This window comes from Dinoponera quadriceps, unplaced genomic scaffold (assembly GCF_001313825.1).
Source record: "Dinoponera quadriceps isolate SergipeBrazil2010 unplaced genomic scaffold, ASM131382v1 scaffold4683, whole genome shotgun sequence".
Lineage (NCBI taxonomy): Eukaryota > Metazoa > Arthropoda > Insecta > Hymenoptera > Formicidae > Dinoponera > Dinoponera quadriceps.
Genome location: NW_014558690.1, coordinates 93,376 through 110,869, shown reverse-complemented (window position 1 = coordinate 110,869; position 17,494 = coordinate 93,376). Strand labels below are relative to the sequence as shown.

At 39.1% G+C, this 17,494-nt stretch overlaps 2 protein-coding genes across 7 annotated transcripts in view; both read right to left on the bottom strand.

The window, feature by feature from the left end:
* Positions 1 to 157: 157 nt before the first annotated feature.
* Positions 158 to 11,120, bottom strand: LOC106749957 (putative inorganic phosphate cotransporter). Of its 3 annotated transcripts, none has more exons than XM_014629945.1 (7): positions 10,431 to 11,120; positions 6,951 to 7,084; positions 4,481 to 4,781; positions 3,150 to 3,406; positions 2,933 to 3,076; positions 2,301 to 2,678; positions 158 to 2,172 (listed from the first exon to the last, which is right to left on the bottom strand). In XM_014629945.1, the coding sequence occupies exons 1-7, from the start codon at positions 10,528 to 10,530 to the stop codon at positions 1,993 to 1,995; spliced, it is 1,494 nt and encodes a 497-aa protein (XP_014485431.1). In that variant the 5' UTR covers positions 10,531 to 11,120; the 3' UTR covers positions 158 to 1,992. The 3 variants fall into 3 exon arrangements, with proteins under 3 accessions (XP_014485431.1, XP_014485432.1, XP_014485433.1); XM_014629946.1 differs by having other exon boundaries at positions 158 to 2,084; XM_014629947.1 differs by lacking the exon at positions 10,431 to 11,120 and adding an exon at positions 7,247 to 7,594.
* A 56-nt stretch (positions 11,121 to 11,176) lies between these two features.
* The window catches only part of LOC106749956 (structural maintenance of chromosomes protein 4), a 14,240-nt gene continuing 7,922 nt past the window's right edge, over positions 11,177 to 17,494 (bottom strand). For 3 of the 4 annotated variants that reach the window (XM_014629941.1, XM_014629942.1, XM_014629940.1), the window contains 2 exons: positions 13,562 to 15,750; positions 11,177 to 12,276 (listed from right to left, as the gene is read on the bottom strand). In XM_014629941.1, coding sequence (XP_014485427.1) covers positions 12,126 to 12,276; positions 13,562 to 15,750 — 2,340 coding nt within the window. In that variant the 3' untranslated portion in view covers positions 11,177 to 12,125. The remainder of the gene's footprint in view (positions 12,277 to 13,561; positions 15,751 to 17,494) is intronic. The other variant, XM_014629943.1, reaches the window with a different exon arrangement.

Sequence of the window (17,494 nt, the reverse complement as noted above, 5' to 3'; positions counted from 1 at the left end):
GTGAACATTTTTTTTTTTAAACAGATGTCTCGTGATAATATTATTCAAAAGCTTAATCATACGATACAAAGAAACAATCGAATAATTTAGATGAAATATATATTCGATATATGTTGTAAAATGTATCATTAATATACAATTAGAGGTATTAAAAAAAGTTCAATTATATTTAAGAAGATCGTTGAATGAATTGATTTTCTTTCTTTTACTGGTGCATACTTTTAGTTGAAATTGTCACTATTATGCGCTCACACAGACGAAAATTCTACATTTATCTCAATAATCTGTCAAGTGTGCTCCTTTCTCCAACTTATTTACATTAAAGCCTTATCTGTTTTTGTTTTCTTATCCGGAGTATTACTATAAATTATAAATTTTTGCGACTATTTTCAAAACTAAGTGATCAATATTGCTGATTCTTTTTGTATATTGTCCACATGTTGTCTTTAATATTATAGCAATTTTTCATTAGAATGTTTTAAATGTCTCAATTTTCGAACGGTCGATCTTTTTCTAATTACGTACACAGTTAAATAATATTTCAATTGATACGTAGTCCAAGTTTAAGTTACCACAAATTCCTAAGAAATAGGTAACACTGCACGAGCTATCTTGCACGAGCTAATTCCTAAGAAATAGGTAACACTGCACGAACTATCTTAAATTCGAATAGACGACGTTGCGTCACACGTCACGTTCTTTTGTTCGCTCGATTTTATGATTCATAATGATCGGAATCCGTAGCATCACAGTAATCAGGATATTCTTTTGTCCTACTAAGATAATGCATTTAGTGCCAAGTACGATTCAAATACAGTAACCAATGTTTGCATTCTATCAGATAAAGAGTAACTGAAGTGATTAGCTTTATCGAGGTGAAAGTGTCTGTAGTATATTATCATTATATCTATATATTCACTCCCAGAAGGTTCACTCCCAGAAAGACATGCTTGTAGTTAAAGGGGCAAATGACGCGAAGTGATACGGTAAGAGAGAAAAGAGAGAGAAAGTTAAATATCGAGAAAAGTGTAGCGAATATTTTCTTATAGGAGGTTTTCCTTCACAGAAGTTTTCGTTTTTCTCACTATAAAGAAAGAAATCAATTCAATTCCTTCTATATTATTATATTCTCTATAACACAATAGTGAACACTATCATGTAATCATGTAATCAGTTCACTTTTATCTCAACTTTATTCCTTTAATCATTAAGAGATAAGGAAAGATTTGAGAAGATATCAGTAAGGAAAATAAAATTGTAAACTGATTGAGAATGATTTATCAATTTTAAATATCAACCTTAAATAATTTGTCAATCCATTAAATTATTTATCAACGTAACATTAAAAAAACATCAAGTTTCATTCGCGCCTATGTGTAGTGAAAGTTCGTCAAAGAACACTCAATAAGTGAGACGTATTATAGAACACTCACTCACACATACATACATATACATACACATTTCAGTTATGCATCGAATGCGTGCTGAAACACACACATTTTTCTCACGACTAATTTTTCGAAAAATACATCACCATCGGCACTCGAGGAGCAGTCTCTTTTTTCCAATCGTTCTTTCCTCGATTACATATCGCTTAGTATGTCTAAAGGCATAAATATATGTGCGACCTTCGATATATCGCGTATACATTAAACGCATATGGCAGTATATATAAAACCGGCCTAGATAGAACATAAAAGTCCATTCTTAATGCAGACAACGATTAAAAAGTCTGCATTGCTCAAAGGTCAAGCTAACGATTATGACGGCGTTGACGAACGAACGAAAGGAATAAACGGCAAGCAACACGTAACACCGGCTAATGTAAAACTGGAAGATTATTACACAGAGCAACGTTATATATGTATACGGTCGCCGTATCGAAAGCGACAATAAATACAGCAACAGCCTCGTAGTCTTTATCCAGATTCCGGTGCCGTGGGAAATTCGTTTTATAACATTAAAATCAGTATATCACAATACAAAAGTTTCTCAAGTCTGCGTCTCGGCCACATCTTCTCTTCTCGTCTGTATCTGCCGCCGTGCCTTAACCTCTTCAGGATCATTCCACCATTGCACCTCACCTTTACCAAAGATCACAAACGCCAGATTACCCAAAAAATAGATCACCGCCGATACGTAGAACACATTATTCCACTGGTACACGTTGGTCTGAGAAGAAAAACGAGCGATATCTCGCTAACAATTCTCTCAAGAATTCGTCTTCTCGTGGAAGAATAGTTTTATCTCAGAAGAAAAAAAAAGAAAATAAGAGCTCGTTATACGTGTTCCAAAATTACCTCATCGTTGATGATGACCTGGTCACAGATCAACGGCACAATTATGGCGATCACGGAAGCCAAGCAGTTGGTGATGGATATCATGGTGCCGGCGTAGTTCGGGCTGAGATCGATATGGTTAACTTGAAAGCCGCAGAGCGAACCGGCATTCAGGCCTACTGCGACGATGAGGAGAACGAGAGCGCTGGTGGAATCGTTTTTGGGCACGATCGACATACAGGCCAGGGCAATGGCCGGGCCCCAAAACGCTATCGTGTTGGATATCTTCCTGACCAAGGCTCGGGACGCGCCCTTCTCCAAGGCGAAGTCGGATAACCAACTTGCGGGGAAACTGAGCAGCCACATCGCTAAGTACGGTAAGGCGGAAAATCCACCGCTCTGTGCGATAAATATTACGTAAGATTCAATCCGAACAACATAAAATGTCCCTAAATCATCAAGAATGTGTCCCTGAGGAATGCCTTAGAATGTCCTGAATACTTTTAAGATGATCTCAGGACATTTTGTACTGTCTGGGGAACGTGTTACGAAAAAGAAAAAAATAATCAAATGAGAACTTGTATCTTTGTGAAGTAAAGAAGATAGCTTCGAGTCTGCTTTATTTGACTCATATTGAGTGATAACCCGCTTACCCCCTCGATATTGAAGTTCAACACCTTTTTCATGTAACTGGGCATCTCGGTCAGTAGAGTCCAGTAGCCCCAATTTTGGCCACAGTGGGCGAGGATGATGGCCCACATAGGCCACGAGGTGAAGATCTCCCGCCACGGTATTTTCTAAAAAAAGGAACGGAAGATAGTAAGGTCAAACTAATATCGCACCAATATCGACATTTTGAATTGTTTTCACCTCTTTAGCTTTATTGTTCTCTTTTTTTGCGATGATCCTCAGGCTTTCTTCTACGTACTCTCTTTCTTTTTGGGAGATGCTGCGATGCTTGGCCGGCGAGTCCGCCCCAAGGAAAGAGAAACATACGCTCCAGAGGATCGATAACGCGCCGAACAGGTAGAAGATGCTCGGCCAACCCGTGACGGACGCGGCAAGAGCGCCGGAAATCGGCAGAGCGATCACCGTGCCAAATTGGGCACCCGCGTAAGCGAACGTTCCTGAGACCAGGTGAGTCGATCTTATCAAAATACGTATACACACATATATCGCCGCGATCAACTTTGCGATTTAAAATAAAAGCAAAGTGGCCAGTCACCGTACGTAGGATTTTATCTCTCACGATCGCGCGTTTCAATCTCGCGCACGATCATATCGCATATTTCGAACTCAAAAAAATAAGAACATTGAAAAAATACCCTAAGTCGAATATCTGAATTCTCCGATATTTTAGGCCTCCACGGTGTGGAGAAACGTTTGATCTGGTTTCCAGGTTGGCACTGTGCCTTTCACGAATTTATTTCGACGTTTTGTGAATATTTAGATTCACTTTTTTTCCAATTCATTTCTCCCTGAAAAAACGAATTGAAATGTTCACGAAACGCCGGAAACAAATTCACGAAGAACGCGGCACCAACCCGGAAGCTAAATCGAGCATCTAAGTTCTTTTCTTCAGTATAGACAGAGAAAAAGATTACTTTAGATTTAATATACGTGTTTGTATGATTTGGGTTTATTTAATATAAACAACAATTATTGTTTAATTAAACAATTATTTTTAATATCAAATATATCATTTTGTTTAAATGAAAATATTATTGTTTCTTCAGAATAAACCATATTGTTTGATAGAAAAGATAATATTATTTAGAAAAAATAATGTTTCGTTTACATATACATATATATTACAATAAAAAAAATGTATTCCATTATATATTAAATATTGTTCCACTGAGGCAAGAAAATTCTTTGATAATCTTCTAACGTAACGTTTCTTCTTTCAAATAACTTATTATCTATGACAACCACTGTAAAATGTTTGGATGAAGATATAAAATAAATATTTTATATAAAGATACTTATTGTTTGAGAAACTAAACAATCTTATTTGTTGAATCAAACATTCGTGTGTCTGCTCTATTCCAAAATACAAATCTACTTCAATTAAAGAAATTTCATTAAATCCAAAGAAATCTTTTTCTTCGTGTAGAATTAGCAAATCGGTCGTGCCTCAACGTCGCGGTTTTCGAATCCTACTGAAGGATATCTAGCACGGATTCTAAATCTATCCTCACCCAGTCGTGCTCTCTCAGAAGGCGGCGCCCACTTGGAGAGGAGGGTGTGAATGCAAGGTAATAGGCAACCCTGAGTGAGACCCATGCCTACCCTGCAAACACAGACGGCCACCAAGTTCCACTGATGAGCGACGAATGGCGTGATAACGTTGAAGATACCGCACAACAGCATCCCGATACTCAGGAGCATCTGAGCGCTCCAGATATTGGCGATGTAGCCGCTTGGCACTTGCGCCACTGCGTAGCCCCAGAAAAACGAACTGAGTGCCAGCGCCTTCTCGTTCTTGTCCCAACCAAAGTCCTGGTGACAGACATTAATTCGTCAAGCCACGTTGTTGTGATCTCTGTAAATTTTTACTTCGAAACTGCGCGTATACTTTATACATAATTTATTAATATGTAATATAAACTTCATATATGCCAAAAAGTTTGTTTATTTTAAGGCTTTAAAAGAAAAGCCTCTTGATTTCCTTAAGGGAGCTCGGGAGAACCTACGGAGAGTAGATCCCTCGTCGGATAAATCGACGATGTAAATTATTTACGCTCAACAATTGTGTGAACAATAACGACAATTACGATCTGGCGCATTGGTATCTGATCTTTATTGGCGACCTTGTAAAAACAACGGTAGCCGTTATTCGCACACACGAGGTCCGTGCGTTTAGTTGCTAGCTCGATAAGAAATCGCGGGAGTGAATGTATCAGCCTTGCTGCTGTTTTCCGCGCGACACGCGCGACGAAAAGCTTAGGCTTGCGTGGGATCGGCCACGAGATTTATCGCGTTATCGACATCTGTCATGAACGAATGAAAACGTTTCATTAACCCATGGTCTGATCTATGCACTTTACTTCCCCCTCTTCCCCGATTCCGGGTCGACACGAGGAAAATTTTCTCCCCGTGACACAAATTCCGGCGTAGTGACGCGGATTCCGCGAATACAGAAATTTGCAGAACGCTCTATGACTAAGAGAGCCGAACGGTCGGCGACCACGTGTCCGATCGATGCGAACGGTTCCGCTCGATCGATCGATCAAATTTAATAATTCAACGATTTTTGACATGTTTCATTCATATACAGTACATTAAAGACGGAGTTGTGCTATAGATTCGAAGATTAAGTCTACGTGGATAATTTATATATTGTCTACGTGATGATTACACGGACTTTTTTCATGTAGACAATGTACACTATATAAACTATGTAAAATATAAATGGCATAGCACGGTGCAAAAAGAAAGGATAACTTATCAATTTAAATTACACCCAACTGTGAAATAGTTCACATATCCGATTCTAAAGTTAATTATGAAGATATTTGATATTAAAAATTGAAACATTGGTATATATACAGGATATCTGACGCAAGCCGTGCTATCCATCATATATTTGTAGTTTAGGTCGATATGAACAAAAAAGTTCTGTACCATTTTGCAAACAACAGTGCAAAATTTCGAATTATTAATTATTGAAAATGTATTGAGGCTTCTATTTAAATTTTTGAATTATTAATTAAAGAAGCCTCTATACATGGCCACACTTAATAATTAGTAAGCTGAAATTTTGCGTGTTTGTTGTTACCGTTTGCGGTTGTTTGCAAAATAATAGATAATTTTTTTCACATTAACCCAAACTACAAGTATAGGGCGGACGGCACGGCATGCGTCAGACACACACTTTATATGTAGATTACACGGGAATTTTATCATTTAAATTCACTTCCCCAATGAACACCAATCGTTAGTAACAGCAATGTTATCATTTCATCACTAATGTAACTATTACATAACACATGCGTTATATTGCACTTGCATTGTTGAGTAGGAAATTATAACATTGATGTTACTGTTAGTTTGTGTATAATGATATAGTGTTTTCAATATTTTTAGACTCAGTAATCTAGCGTTCATAAATGAAATGCTATTATCATTATTATTATTATTATTATTATTATTATTATTATTATTATTATTATTATATAAAAGATATATGTTTGCTGTAAAATATACAAATTTTATCATTCAAGTTAGTGAACTTTCAAAGGAAACAAATCATAAAAATAAAACTCACGAAATATAAGATGAAAATAAGCTATTCTATAGCGATTCATAGACATTATTTATTGTTTACATAAATGACACATCATACACAGTTTACATTATCCACACGTAGACTGTTGTATTCTACGGGTAAATACCAAATCCTGCTTTAAGATATCTTCTGTGAAATTTGAAACGTGACGATGAAATGTAAGAACACGTGCAGGATTTCCCCGAGAATAGATAAGGAATTCGTCGCATTGTTGTTGTATAACAGGATGTTTAATCAAGATCTGACAATCGTTAAGGCGTAATCTCAAGTATTCAGCCTCTCCGAGTCAACATTCGAGCAACTGCACTAATAAAAAACCAGAGGAATTTAATTAAAGAAACAAACGGTCGACGAAGGGGTAGGATAAAAGGGATTCTTACCTCGAAATCTGGATTCGCGGTGCTCGCATTTATCATTGGCACAATAGCCACCGACATCCCGACTCTTTGGCTGTAGCCAAGAGTCATGCCCAAGAAGATCAACAGTATCTGTAGATGCCTGATTCCAAGGTTACCTGCGAAAGGATCGTCCTGTTATTAGGATGAAAAATGAATCGCGTTGACACGCGAATGCATTCCAATTGTTCGCAATTCTATTCTCCCATCTCTTCATATTCACATAAACAATTTCATAGTTAAAAAATGTCCGTTCTATCCGCGTTCACGTTATAACATACAGTCATCGAAACGTGTCCATCCGTCGTCGTATTCGTTACTTTCTCAAGCAAGCCTCAAGTCCGATAAGGACCCTAAAAAAGGGGAGGAAAAGTCGCTTAATCGATTCAGCTGAAGGCACACCGTTTTCACTTATCGTAAACGCAAGGATTAATTCAATGCCATCACATTGAAGACGACCATTGTCGGTGTCGGACTTAATTTCCACTACAGTACTACTGCTGACAGTTAAGTAACTGAGTTAAATAAGCAATAACTAGGATGCATGTATGCCAAAGAAAAGCGGATACAGCATTGCGACCTTGGAAAGTTACAGAGAGAGCCATATGTCAATATATTAAAACGTTGATGAAAATGATGATCATGAAAATTAATAACGATGGCTGATAAAGTGTAAAAATAATGTTAACAGGATGTTTAATTGTGATAAAGAAAAAAATAAACTATGATGACATTATTAATAACAATATAAATCACGAAGAAGTCTCGTATTTGTCAAGTAAGAAAGAAATAATTTCTTATCCTTGGCATTTCTCACGAGTTGATTCAGTATATAATTTCAATCAATTAATATAATTTCATGATATAACTTCAAGGCTCTACCCTTACTATCCAATACTTTTAGAACATCTGATAAATAAATAATAGTAGTCGATTCATATTTCGTCTACTCAACGAATACAAAGATAGCGAATATCTGTTGTAATTATATGATAGTGCATTAACGATGAAACATAGGATTAACGCGTTTACGTGTGCACAATGTCTGTGCATTTCAAACGTGACCACAGACAAACATAAACAAATCGCTCGTGCAATTTCGCGGATCGTCAATATTTACTCGAGATTGGCCAAATTTTAGATAAGACTATACATACATACATATATATACATACACATACAATATACACGATTTTGTACATAATCTTCCCAATCGGCAATGAATATATTGATTTATATCCAGATAAATTATTTAATGCGTCATAAAGTAGCGATATGTGCAACTATCCTCTCTTATCACAAATTCAACTTCATATGAGTATTTACAAAACTCGTTGGTGCTCTCTCTTCTTTTCAATATACGTATCATTGTTGCGGATTCGATAGAAATCAGAATTCACGCATACTAATCCATACTGGTGCAAAGTAATTTGCTAATCGTCGCATAATCGCACCGGATAAGTATAATTCCACGAGTGAATGCCGATAGTACGCATATTTATTGGCGAGATAACAGCAAGAACATGCAAATAAACGCGGAAAAGAAAAACACACGATATTCACACTCGAGTTTTTCTTCTTTCGTAGAAACCTCGAAATCGATTTCGTATAGATGAAACATTTCATATTATATACAAAACGAAGAGCAATAATTTTTGTTATTACCACTTTAAATATCTTCGAAGTATGAGAATAGGAGAAAAATTTATCTCTAACAGAAATTGCACATTGATTTTGCCAATGGCCATCATTCTGAATATCTTTTGCAAATATATACTTTTTTTACCTTCATTTACAGACGTTGATAAAATACTTCTGATATAAAATAAAAAAGACAGAAATACTACTGATTCTTCGGATAGATATTCAAAGTGGTAATAGTTATTATCTCACTCTGTATATTTCCGATCGTCCGCTGGAAAATTTTCGCTCGGAAGAAACGACGTCCCGAAAATCTTCGTCATTGTCAAATCAATAACGAATTAATGTCATCGTAATCGTGATGAAGTATGATATAAAAAGACACAATACTGTACCGCAATTATCACACAATTATCGATTTAGTGAATAAACGCAAAAAGAAAAAAATGAAAAACATTATCAACGTGAGTAAGTGTTAGCGAAGCAATTGTTGAAAAGTAAATCTCACGTGATAAAAAAGAAAAATATGTGTCACTATATGCATTGTCATCAGTTGGCCAGATTAGATTTCTAATGAAATAGGACGATATCATAGCACAAAAAGACGTTTTTTTTCGTAATCCGAATCAGATCTGAGAAGATCTAGCAGGAGATACGCACAATAAGGATGAAACCATGATGATTCATGATTGATTTACAGAATGACGCAAAACAATACATCTCGGGGCAGATTCGCGATTGATTACACATTGCGCGATTCTTCATTATCGATCGCGAGATAGCGAACAACTTATATGACGCGTGTTTCGTTCGATTGTTATTGATTATTCGTTCGTTCCTTCAAACTAGCTCGTAAACAAATATATACTATTCTCTACTCGTAATCGGACGTGCGATAATCCCTGATAAAACGACCGAGAATACAAGACGGAATTTCAGAACTATTTTATCGTCCGTTCAATTATTCATTAGAAAAAGTTACTCGGTATTTCTGTAGCAAGAAAAAACCGCGTTTAGTGTCTCTATCCTGATGCAATCAGCACGCAGTAATACCTTTACGTAAAAATTTCCCGTAACGTGTATGCTATAGAATATGTGTGTGTGTGTGCGCGCGCGCGCGCGCATGTGTGTGATGTGTGTGTGCGTGTGTGTGCGTGCCGCACAATTTTCGAGATAACTTGACAGTTACTAAAAACTCAGCGATGCCGTTTCGGCAAAATACACGCGACGTTTCCTCCCAAAAATTGCATATTATAAAAAGAAAGTTACGTGACCTTCCGACGCGTCATCTCATGATATACACCTCGTGTATGTATATATGTTCGGAACTAGTTATGTCATGACATAACTCATGCGATAAGCTATATTTGGTATCTTTTTCACTTCCACATATTTCTTACTATACTTTAGTGAAAATTGGGGAATAAGCAAGCGAGATAAAAAAAAGATCATTCGGTGCGCCTTCGTTTTTCTCGCAATATATCGCCCTCGCACTGACAGTTACATGTTCGAATATTCATCTTCGTCGGATCTGATCGCAGTTTGATAACACAGCAGAATTTATTTTAACGATGCACTTTCAATTTCGACTAGAGCGACCATGAATACACACAAGGACTGGGTATTGCGACGCTAAGTCATGATTTATACTGTCACCACGTGAAAGAGAGGAAGGTGTAAACATCTGATTGAAGAATGGACCGATACACCTATTTCGATCCTTCTCTTTCTCTCTCTCTAATCTCTCTGGATCTTAACTGATCCTTTGATCTGATTCTGTGTAATAATCCGACGGTTATCCACGGTCACTGGCGGTTCTCTTACTGCTGCTTCCGGCCGAGTACTCCGCAACGGCCGACGTTTTCCGCGTCGCTTTGCCGCCAGATTCGACGTCGTCGTCCTTCTTGCCGATGCCGATCGTCATTTCGCTGTGTCTCGTCCAAACCACGCACCGTTAAAATCCTAATCTCACCTACAGCACCGATACTTATACGCCGCGCCCCTTCCTTTTGCTCCGTCGTTTTCCCTCTCTCTCCCTCCCCCCTCTCTCTCTTTCTCTCTCTTTCTCTCCGTCAGTCTGCTCGATCGTTGCAAATGATTTATCCGATAGATCGATGCAGTAACGTATAATTCACTCAACAAATCAAGAGAAACTTGCCCGGTACTGTCGAAGCCAGCGGGCCCTCCTCTGAAGAAACTTCAGCGTTTCTGGATATCTGTGGAGGGCCGGAGGTCATTTCTTGGTGGCGGGCATCGCGATCAAGCCTTGAGACACTTCCGACTTTTCGAGTGTCCCACTTGCCGGTCATTCATCTGCATATCCATTATTATGGGCGAGGTCCTAGACATGCGTGCTGAGAACCGACAATCGCGCATAAAATCCTCTCGATCAGATCCTGCTCCTTCCCAGATAGACAAAAATGCTGAACATAGTACGCAAATATTTAATATATACTTTGTGACGCCATTGCAATATCACACGTATTTAAAATATGCTTATTTTAAGAAATACTATTATTAAGAAATACTATTATTACTCCATAATTTTAATTAAAATATTGACTTATTAAAATAATTCCCGATTGCGTTATCTTTTGGTCAAAATAAGCAGTAATATTCATGACATCAAACGATTTCTTTCATATACTGACAAAATTCTTGTTATATAAAATCGCATCTTCGTATACTTGTATTAGTCACACGATGTAAAAAATATAGCAAAATATATCTGTATGAGTTAGTTCTTTCGCGATCACCCTTCTTATTAAAACGTTGAACATGCAGCAAGGACGGATTTGCACACCAGGAGCGATGAAATTGAACGTTGTTCTTCGTAATTTAGATTATTATTAATATCGCGACATATATATAGAAATGTAGAAAAATATTGCTAGATGCACTCGCAGCGCTCGTGTTATCGTACGTTCTTACTAGCTGCGCTGCATTCCGCCGCAGATAAAAGAAATATAGACACTAGTTGAATTATGTTGAACGGAAACAAGATAAAAGAATATGGAAAGGGCGCAGAAGAACGTACTTTATAATTAAACAGGCCCCTCGCGTCATACAAATGTCACTTCCGCTATTTTACATTTGCAATTAAACACGAAATCTCGCGCGATAACCGGAGGTGACACGTATGTAAGTAATTTAATTACAAATAATTTCTTAGCTCGAATCTATCAATTAATATATATGTATAATCGTCACAACAACGCGCAAGTGATACGCAATCGCTGCATGTGGGTCTTATTTTATCCCCGTTGTGACTTCGTGTTACCTTTAACACTAAAAACGAGAATGTAAATTCATCGATCTCACGATTCGATATCCCTCTGTCCTTTCGTTTTCTTCCTCTTATCTTCTTTTCTGCTTTTAGTCACTTTTTTATACATATTTTTATTTTGTTACACAAAGTTGTTCTGTTTGATAACTCACAAATAATTGACAGTGAGTTCCGACCTCGAACTTTGTGACTATCGTCCGCAAACGGCTCTCAGAGTCGTTTACATTCATTTATCACTGTCTTCGCTTCTTCTTCGCCGATGGTTTCTTAACTCTCGTTTCTCGCTCTTTGCTGGACTTGTTACTGCCACTGCTACCGCTGCTGCGTCTTTTTGAGCACCGTAGAGTCCTCTGCGGCGTCCTGTAGTTCTCTGGATTCGTAACGCTGTAATAACGACGCCGCGATTAACACCGTTAATAATAAAGTTTATCGCGAGTTTTATGAGGACATGTGGTAAAATTGCTATGAGTCTTTCGCTGCAAATGTATAAAAATTACAGAATTCTGCTAGTGAGAAGAAGCATGTGTTTGTGTTTTATTATATCTGATTTTTACTTGATGCAATCTACTTGCTATTCAGTCGAATTGATCAATTAAGGCTTCTGTTTCCTCGCTGCAGCCATGCACCTTGATTAACGACGTCAGAAAAGCGAAAAAAAGCATACATCCAAAATTCTTGAGGAACTGCTGCGTTTAAGCAAAAGGACACGTTCATAAAATGACATTTATGATCGATTGAACACATTTGTAAAAACATTCCGAAAACTCTTTTTACTTTGACAATCAATAAATAGCCGTAAAATTAACGTGACTAAATTATGGGCAAATTATATTACATGGAAAAATGGGCTAAAAGGGAAAGTTATATGTCATTAATTTTACGTTTATTTATTTATTTATTTATTGTTACAACGAGAGGAAAGTTTTCGGAGTATTTAACAAATGTGCTCAATCACCACAAATGTCATTTGATGGACATGTCCTTATTTCAATATATTTCGCAAGAATTTTGAACATGCCTTTTCTCGCTTCTGACGTCATCAAATAAGACTACTGCAACGAAAAATCATGAGCCTGATGTCAGAAACGAGGAAAATCATACTAATTTATGTGACGGTATACGTAAAAATAGAAGAATATGCACACAAAATAACACTCGTGATCGATTCAGCACAAATTTGTAACTTTTGTAAAAATGTCCGGACGCTTTAATCTGAACAATTAATAAATAGCAAATTAGTATAACATGCAACTTACGTTTTTAATCTATCTTTTTTCATGATTTTTGTTACGTTAATTTTATAAGTGTGCTGCGTTCAACATCCTTTTGTCCTTTCGTTTTCTTCCCTCCTCTCTTATCGCAGAAGACTCTACAGTGCTCTAAAAGCTACGTCGAATCCATCGCGAGTGTTATTTTGTGTGTATATTCTTTTATTTCCACATATACCGTCACATAAATTGGCATGATTTTCCTCGCTTCTCAGTCATCAAAGAAAGACAGCCAAAGTGAGTATTCAAGAGCCTTAATTTGCCGTACATTAATTAGGATGCGATGCAACAACAGAAAACTTAAGACATTCCTTCTCCGAATAACGTGAAGTGCGTGAAAAGCAAGCAAGAAAATGATGAAATTATAACGCAAGCAGCAAAAGTTTCATCTTGGCACCTACTCCAAATGTTCAGTTCTCGTTGGTTCGTGATCTTTCCTTCCCCTCGCGTTATTGTTGGTAGTTACGGGTGGCGCTTTCTCGATCCTCTCCCTCTGCGAGGCTGGCAGGCAGCTATGTTGCATGGACTTTTGCGTTTGGGTCGCGTACGCGTTTTTCGAGGTGGGCTGCATGGGGGGCACGATGCCGTTCTTGTCGTACAATTTGCCCACGTCCAAGGTCACGCAGTGGGAACAATTGTGCGTCTTGTAGATGCCTACCAGGTAGTCCGCCAGCTCGAACATGTTCGATCGCAAAGAAATAACGATGAATTGCGTGTTCTTCGTACGCTCCTTGATGTAATTGCCGATGATCGAGACGTTCTTAAAGTCGAGCGCCGCGTCGATCTCGTCCATAAAGTACAACGGCGAGGGTTTGTAATAGTGCAAGGCAAATACCAGAGCGAGCGAGCTCAGGGTCTTCTCGCCACCGCTCAGATTTTCGATGTTCTTCCACGACTTCTTGGGCGGACGCACGCTGAGAACGACGCCCTCGCTAAACGGGTCCAGCGAGTCGATCAGCTCCAGCTCCGCGTCGCCGCTTAACGTCATCATCTGGTACATTTCTTTCAACTTCATGGAGATCAAGCTGAAGCCTTTCAAGAATTCTCGTGTCCTACGCCGCCTAGCCGTCTCGTAGATGTCGCGAATCCGGTTGCGTTCCGTAGTCACCTTCTCGAGATCAGCTGCGCGGTTTATGTACAGAGCATCCTTCTCGTGATAGTCCTTAATGACATTCATATTGGGCACCTCGGGAGGTAATTTTTTCTTCACCTTCTGTAGATTTCGCAGTACCACCTCCATGTCCAATGCAATGATCTCTTCCTCTGTTAGATCTTTCAGACTCAACTGTTCCGTCTCGCGTGGAATCAAGTGAGGCTTCAGATTGCCTATCTTCCGAGTGTACTCGGAGATCATTAGTTGAAGCTCTTTGAGAAGCTTCTTGCTGTCCTGGAGTTTCTGGTCCAGGTCGATCTTCGTCGCCTTCATCTTGTCCTCGCGCGCCTGCAAAGTATTCAATTCCTCCTTTAACAAGGCCGTGACTGTATCGCGCTCCACTAGCGCCTCATTGAGAACCTTCAGCTTCTCCAATATATCTTTAGCCTGTTCCTCCAACTCAGACTTCTTCTGCTGAATGTCTCTCAATCGTTGCTCACACGTGTGCACGTCGCTCTCCAGGCTCTCTATGTGCTTCTCCGTCTTCTTAACGTTCCGCTCGGCAGTTTTAATGTCTACCTGCAAGCGAAAAATTTCCGCCTTCGTTTTTTCCACCAATTTGTTCAGTTTGGCGATCTTGGCCTGCTGATCGCGTACCCGATGACCCGAGATCTCGTTTATCATCCGGTTGATGCGCTCCACTTCCTCTTCTACCGTGGCAGAGGACTGTTCTACTTTCTCCATATGCGATTTGGCCGTCTGCACAGCTTCCTTCAGTTCCGCAACCTTCTCAGGATTCGATACCGATTCAGTGACTTTCTTCTTCTGCTCCTTCAGCTGTGCCTGCAGAGCTGGTTCTTGCTCCCTCAGTGTTTTCACCTCAATGCTAAATTTCTTTTCATCCACTCGCAAGTCCTTCAACGCCGTCGTCAGCACGCGGATCTGGTTCTCCAGCGTGTGCTGCCGAGTACGCGCCTCATTGCACTCCTTGAAAACGACGTCCAAGTTTGACTGCAGCCGCTCGATGTCGGTATTCGTCGGCTCGTCCCTCACGACCTTCTGACCCATTCGACCGCGCAGTACCGTTCGTCCACCGCCGCTCATCGTGCCCGACAGCTCGACTAGCTCACCTTTCAGCGTTACCACGCGGTAACGCGTCCTCCCGTATGCGATACGCGTCGCCTGATCCAGATCTTGCGCCACTAGAGTGTCCTGTAGACCATAGTAAAACGCCGGCAACACGCGCTCATCCTCCACCTTTATTAGATCAAACAGCCGGGGCACATTCTCCGGCGTGTTGATCTTACTATTACATTTGGACAGGAATCGTTGCTGCTTGTCCAACGGTATAAACGTGGCACGTCCTATGTCATGCTGCCGCAGGTATGTGACGCACGCCTGTGCTGTAGCCATCGTGTCCACGACGATGTTATCCAGCGGGCCGCACGCTGTCGACACCGCGACGTCATATTTCGCATCGATGGCACCCAAGTCGCCCTGGATGAAAAATAAACAAAGTAAACAGAGTATACAGTATATTAGTGCAATCAAGCAAACTACAAAATGATATCAAAATATGTGACATATAGTTGACGTCATATACGCTATATCATTTCCTAGATTGAAACTTTTTCTATTACACAATTTTTAGCTTTCCATATATATACTTACGGTCAAAACTATTATAATTAAAGTTAATATAACTAGAATTATTGTACAGAATATATATATATATAAATTGTGTCAGGTTCTCATGGCATACAATCAAATATAAATTAGAATAGGCAAGTAAGAGCTATATATAGTCTGTCACATAAAAGCGTGTCGACAATATCTTTGAAACTTGATACCTAATGAAAGTGAGACCACAATAATCTCAATGTATACAGTCCTCTCGAATACGCGTTAAATCAGTTTCTTTCAGACTTTCAGTTTGCGTCATTAAAGAGAACATAGCTTCAGAGATGAGTGCTGCGAATACAAAACGGTTTAAAGCGGTTTTCCTGTGCACCCAAAAGAGCCAAAAATGAGTTTTGCAAGTGCTATTAAATACCTACATAAGTCGTCACAGTTCGTTAGGAAGTGGATAAAACGATATAAAGAAATAAAAAGTGTCGATGACTTTCCAGATCGCGGCTCAAAGCGAAAAACCAACAGGGAAGATAAAGTGAATCCTTCGACTTTTCGAGAAAAATCCGAATCTTTCTTTACGAAAAGGACAAGCAGTTTTGGCAAAAAAGGGTACAAACATTAGTATAATGAAACTGAAACGTCGTTCGGAAGAGCATAATGTCAAATGGCGTAGTACAATATCCAAACCGTAACTTTCAAAAAAGCATGTCGCAAATCCTCTGACGTAGGCTCATCAAAATATCGATTGTGACTGAAGCAGCATAGTGTTCAGTGATGAATCTTCCTTTTGGGCCTGGTATACTATTAAACATGCTTAGTCTAGCCGTGAACAACCAATAATAGAAATAAGTGTAAAACACCCCACAAAAGTGCATGTTTGAGGTTGTTTTGACGTGTGAGGTTTCAGGAGTTTTCGCGTCTTCACAGACAATTTGAATGCACAAAAAATGTTAAAATTGTATCAAATGGGACTTCTCACATCAGTTAAACGTTGATTTAGTGAAACTGAGGACGAATGGATTTTGCAAGAAGATAACGATCCGAAACATCGAAGTCGAATCTACACCGAGTGGAAAGCGAAAAATGGCATTATCGTATTGAATTGGCATTCCCAGTCCTTGTCCCTGATGCCAACCCGATAGAAAATGTGTGGTCCACAATAAAGCACAAACTTAAGGGAAAATGTATATTAAAATTAAAAACCTTAATAAAACGTATTCATCAAATATGGAGATCGCTACCTGTATCATACGCCAAGAAATTGATAGAAAATATGCCAAGATGCGAAGCTAACCTGAGGAAATTGAACTCACTATTAAAGTAAGGGCGTATTAGTGTTTTCTATATACTTTCCTCTCGGCGGAGGCTGTAACCGCTAGAGAGCGCGTTCCCAGATGGCGGATCGGGGAATGCTCGACAATCATCCTTGGATGTTGTAGGGTAGGAAGGAAATAAAATACTTCCCGTGGACCAACAGCTCACAGCTGGCAATGAATCAAAACGCACAAGGAAATACTACCCCAGGTGGTACGCCGGGTAACCCGGAAAATCCACCCTCTACGGAAGTCGGCCCTACGGATTCTGGGGGGGGGGGGGCCAATCATTGCTG

What these genes read in the sequence shown, in the direction of transcription:
- LOC106749957 (XM_014629945.1), bottom strand. Translation starts at nt 10,530, where the DNA reads ATGACGATCGGCATCGGCAAGAAGGACGACGACGTCGAATCTGGCGGC. An exon ending in TTCTGAGAGAGCACGACTGG is followed by an intron (nt 3,407 to 4,480) that starts GTGAGGATAGAT and finishes ACCTGGTCTCAG; the next exon opens with GAACGTTCGCTTACGCGGGT. An exon ending in TGAACTTCAATATCGAGGGG is followed by an intron (nt 2,679 to 2,932) that starts GTAAGCGGGTTA and finishes TTTATCGCACAG; the next exon opens with AGCGGTGGATTTTCCGCCTT.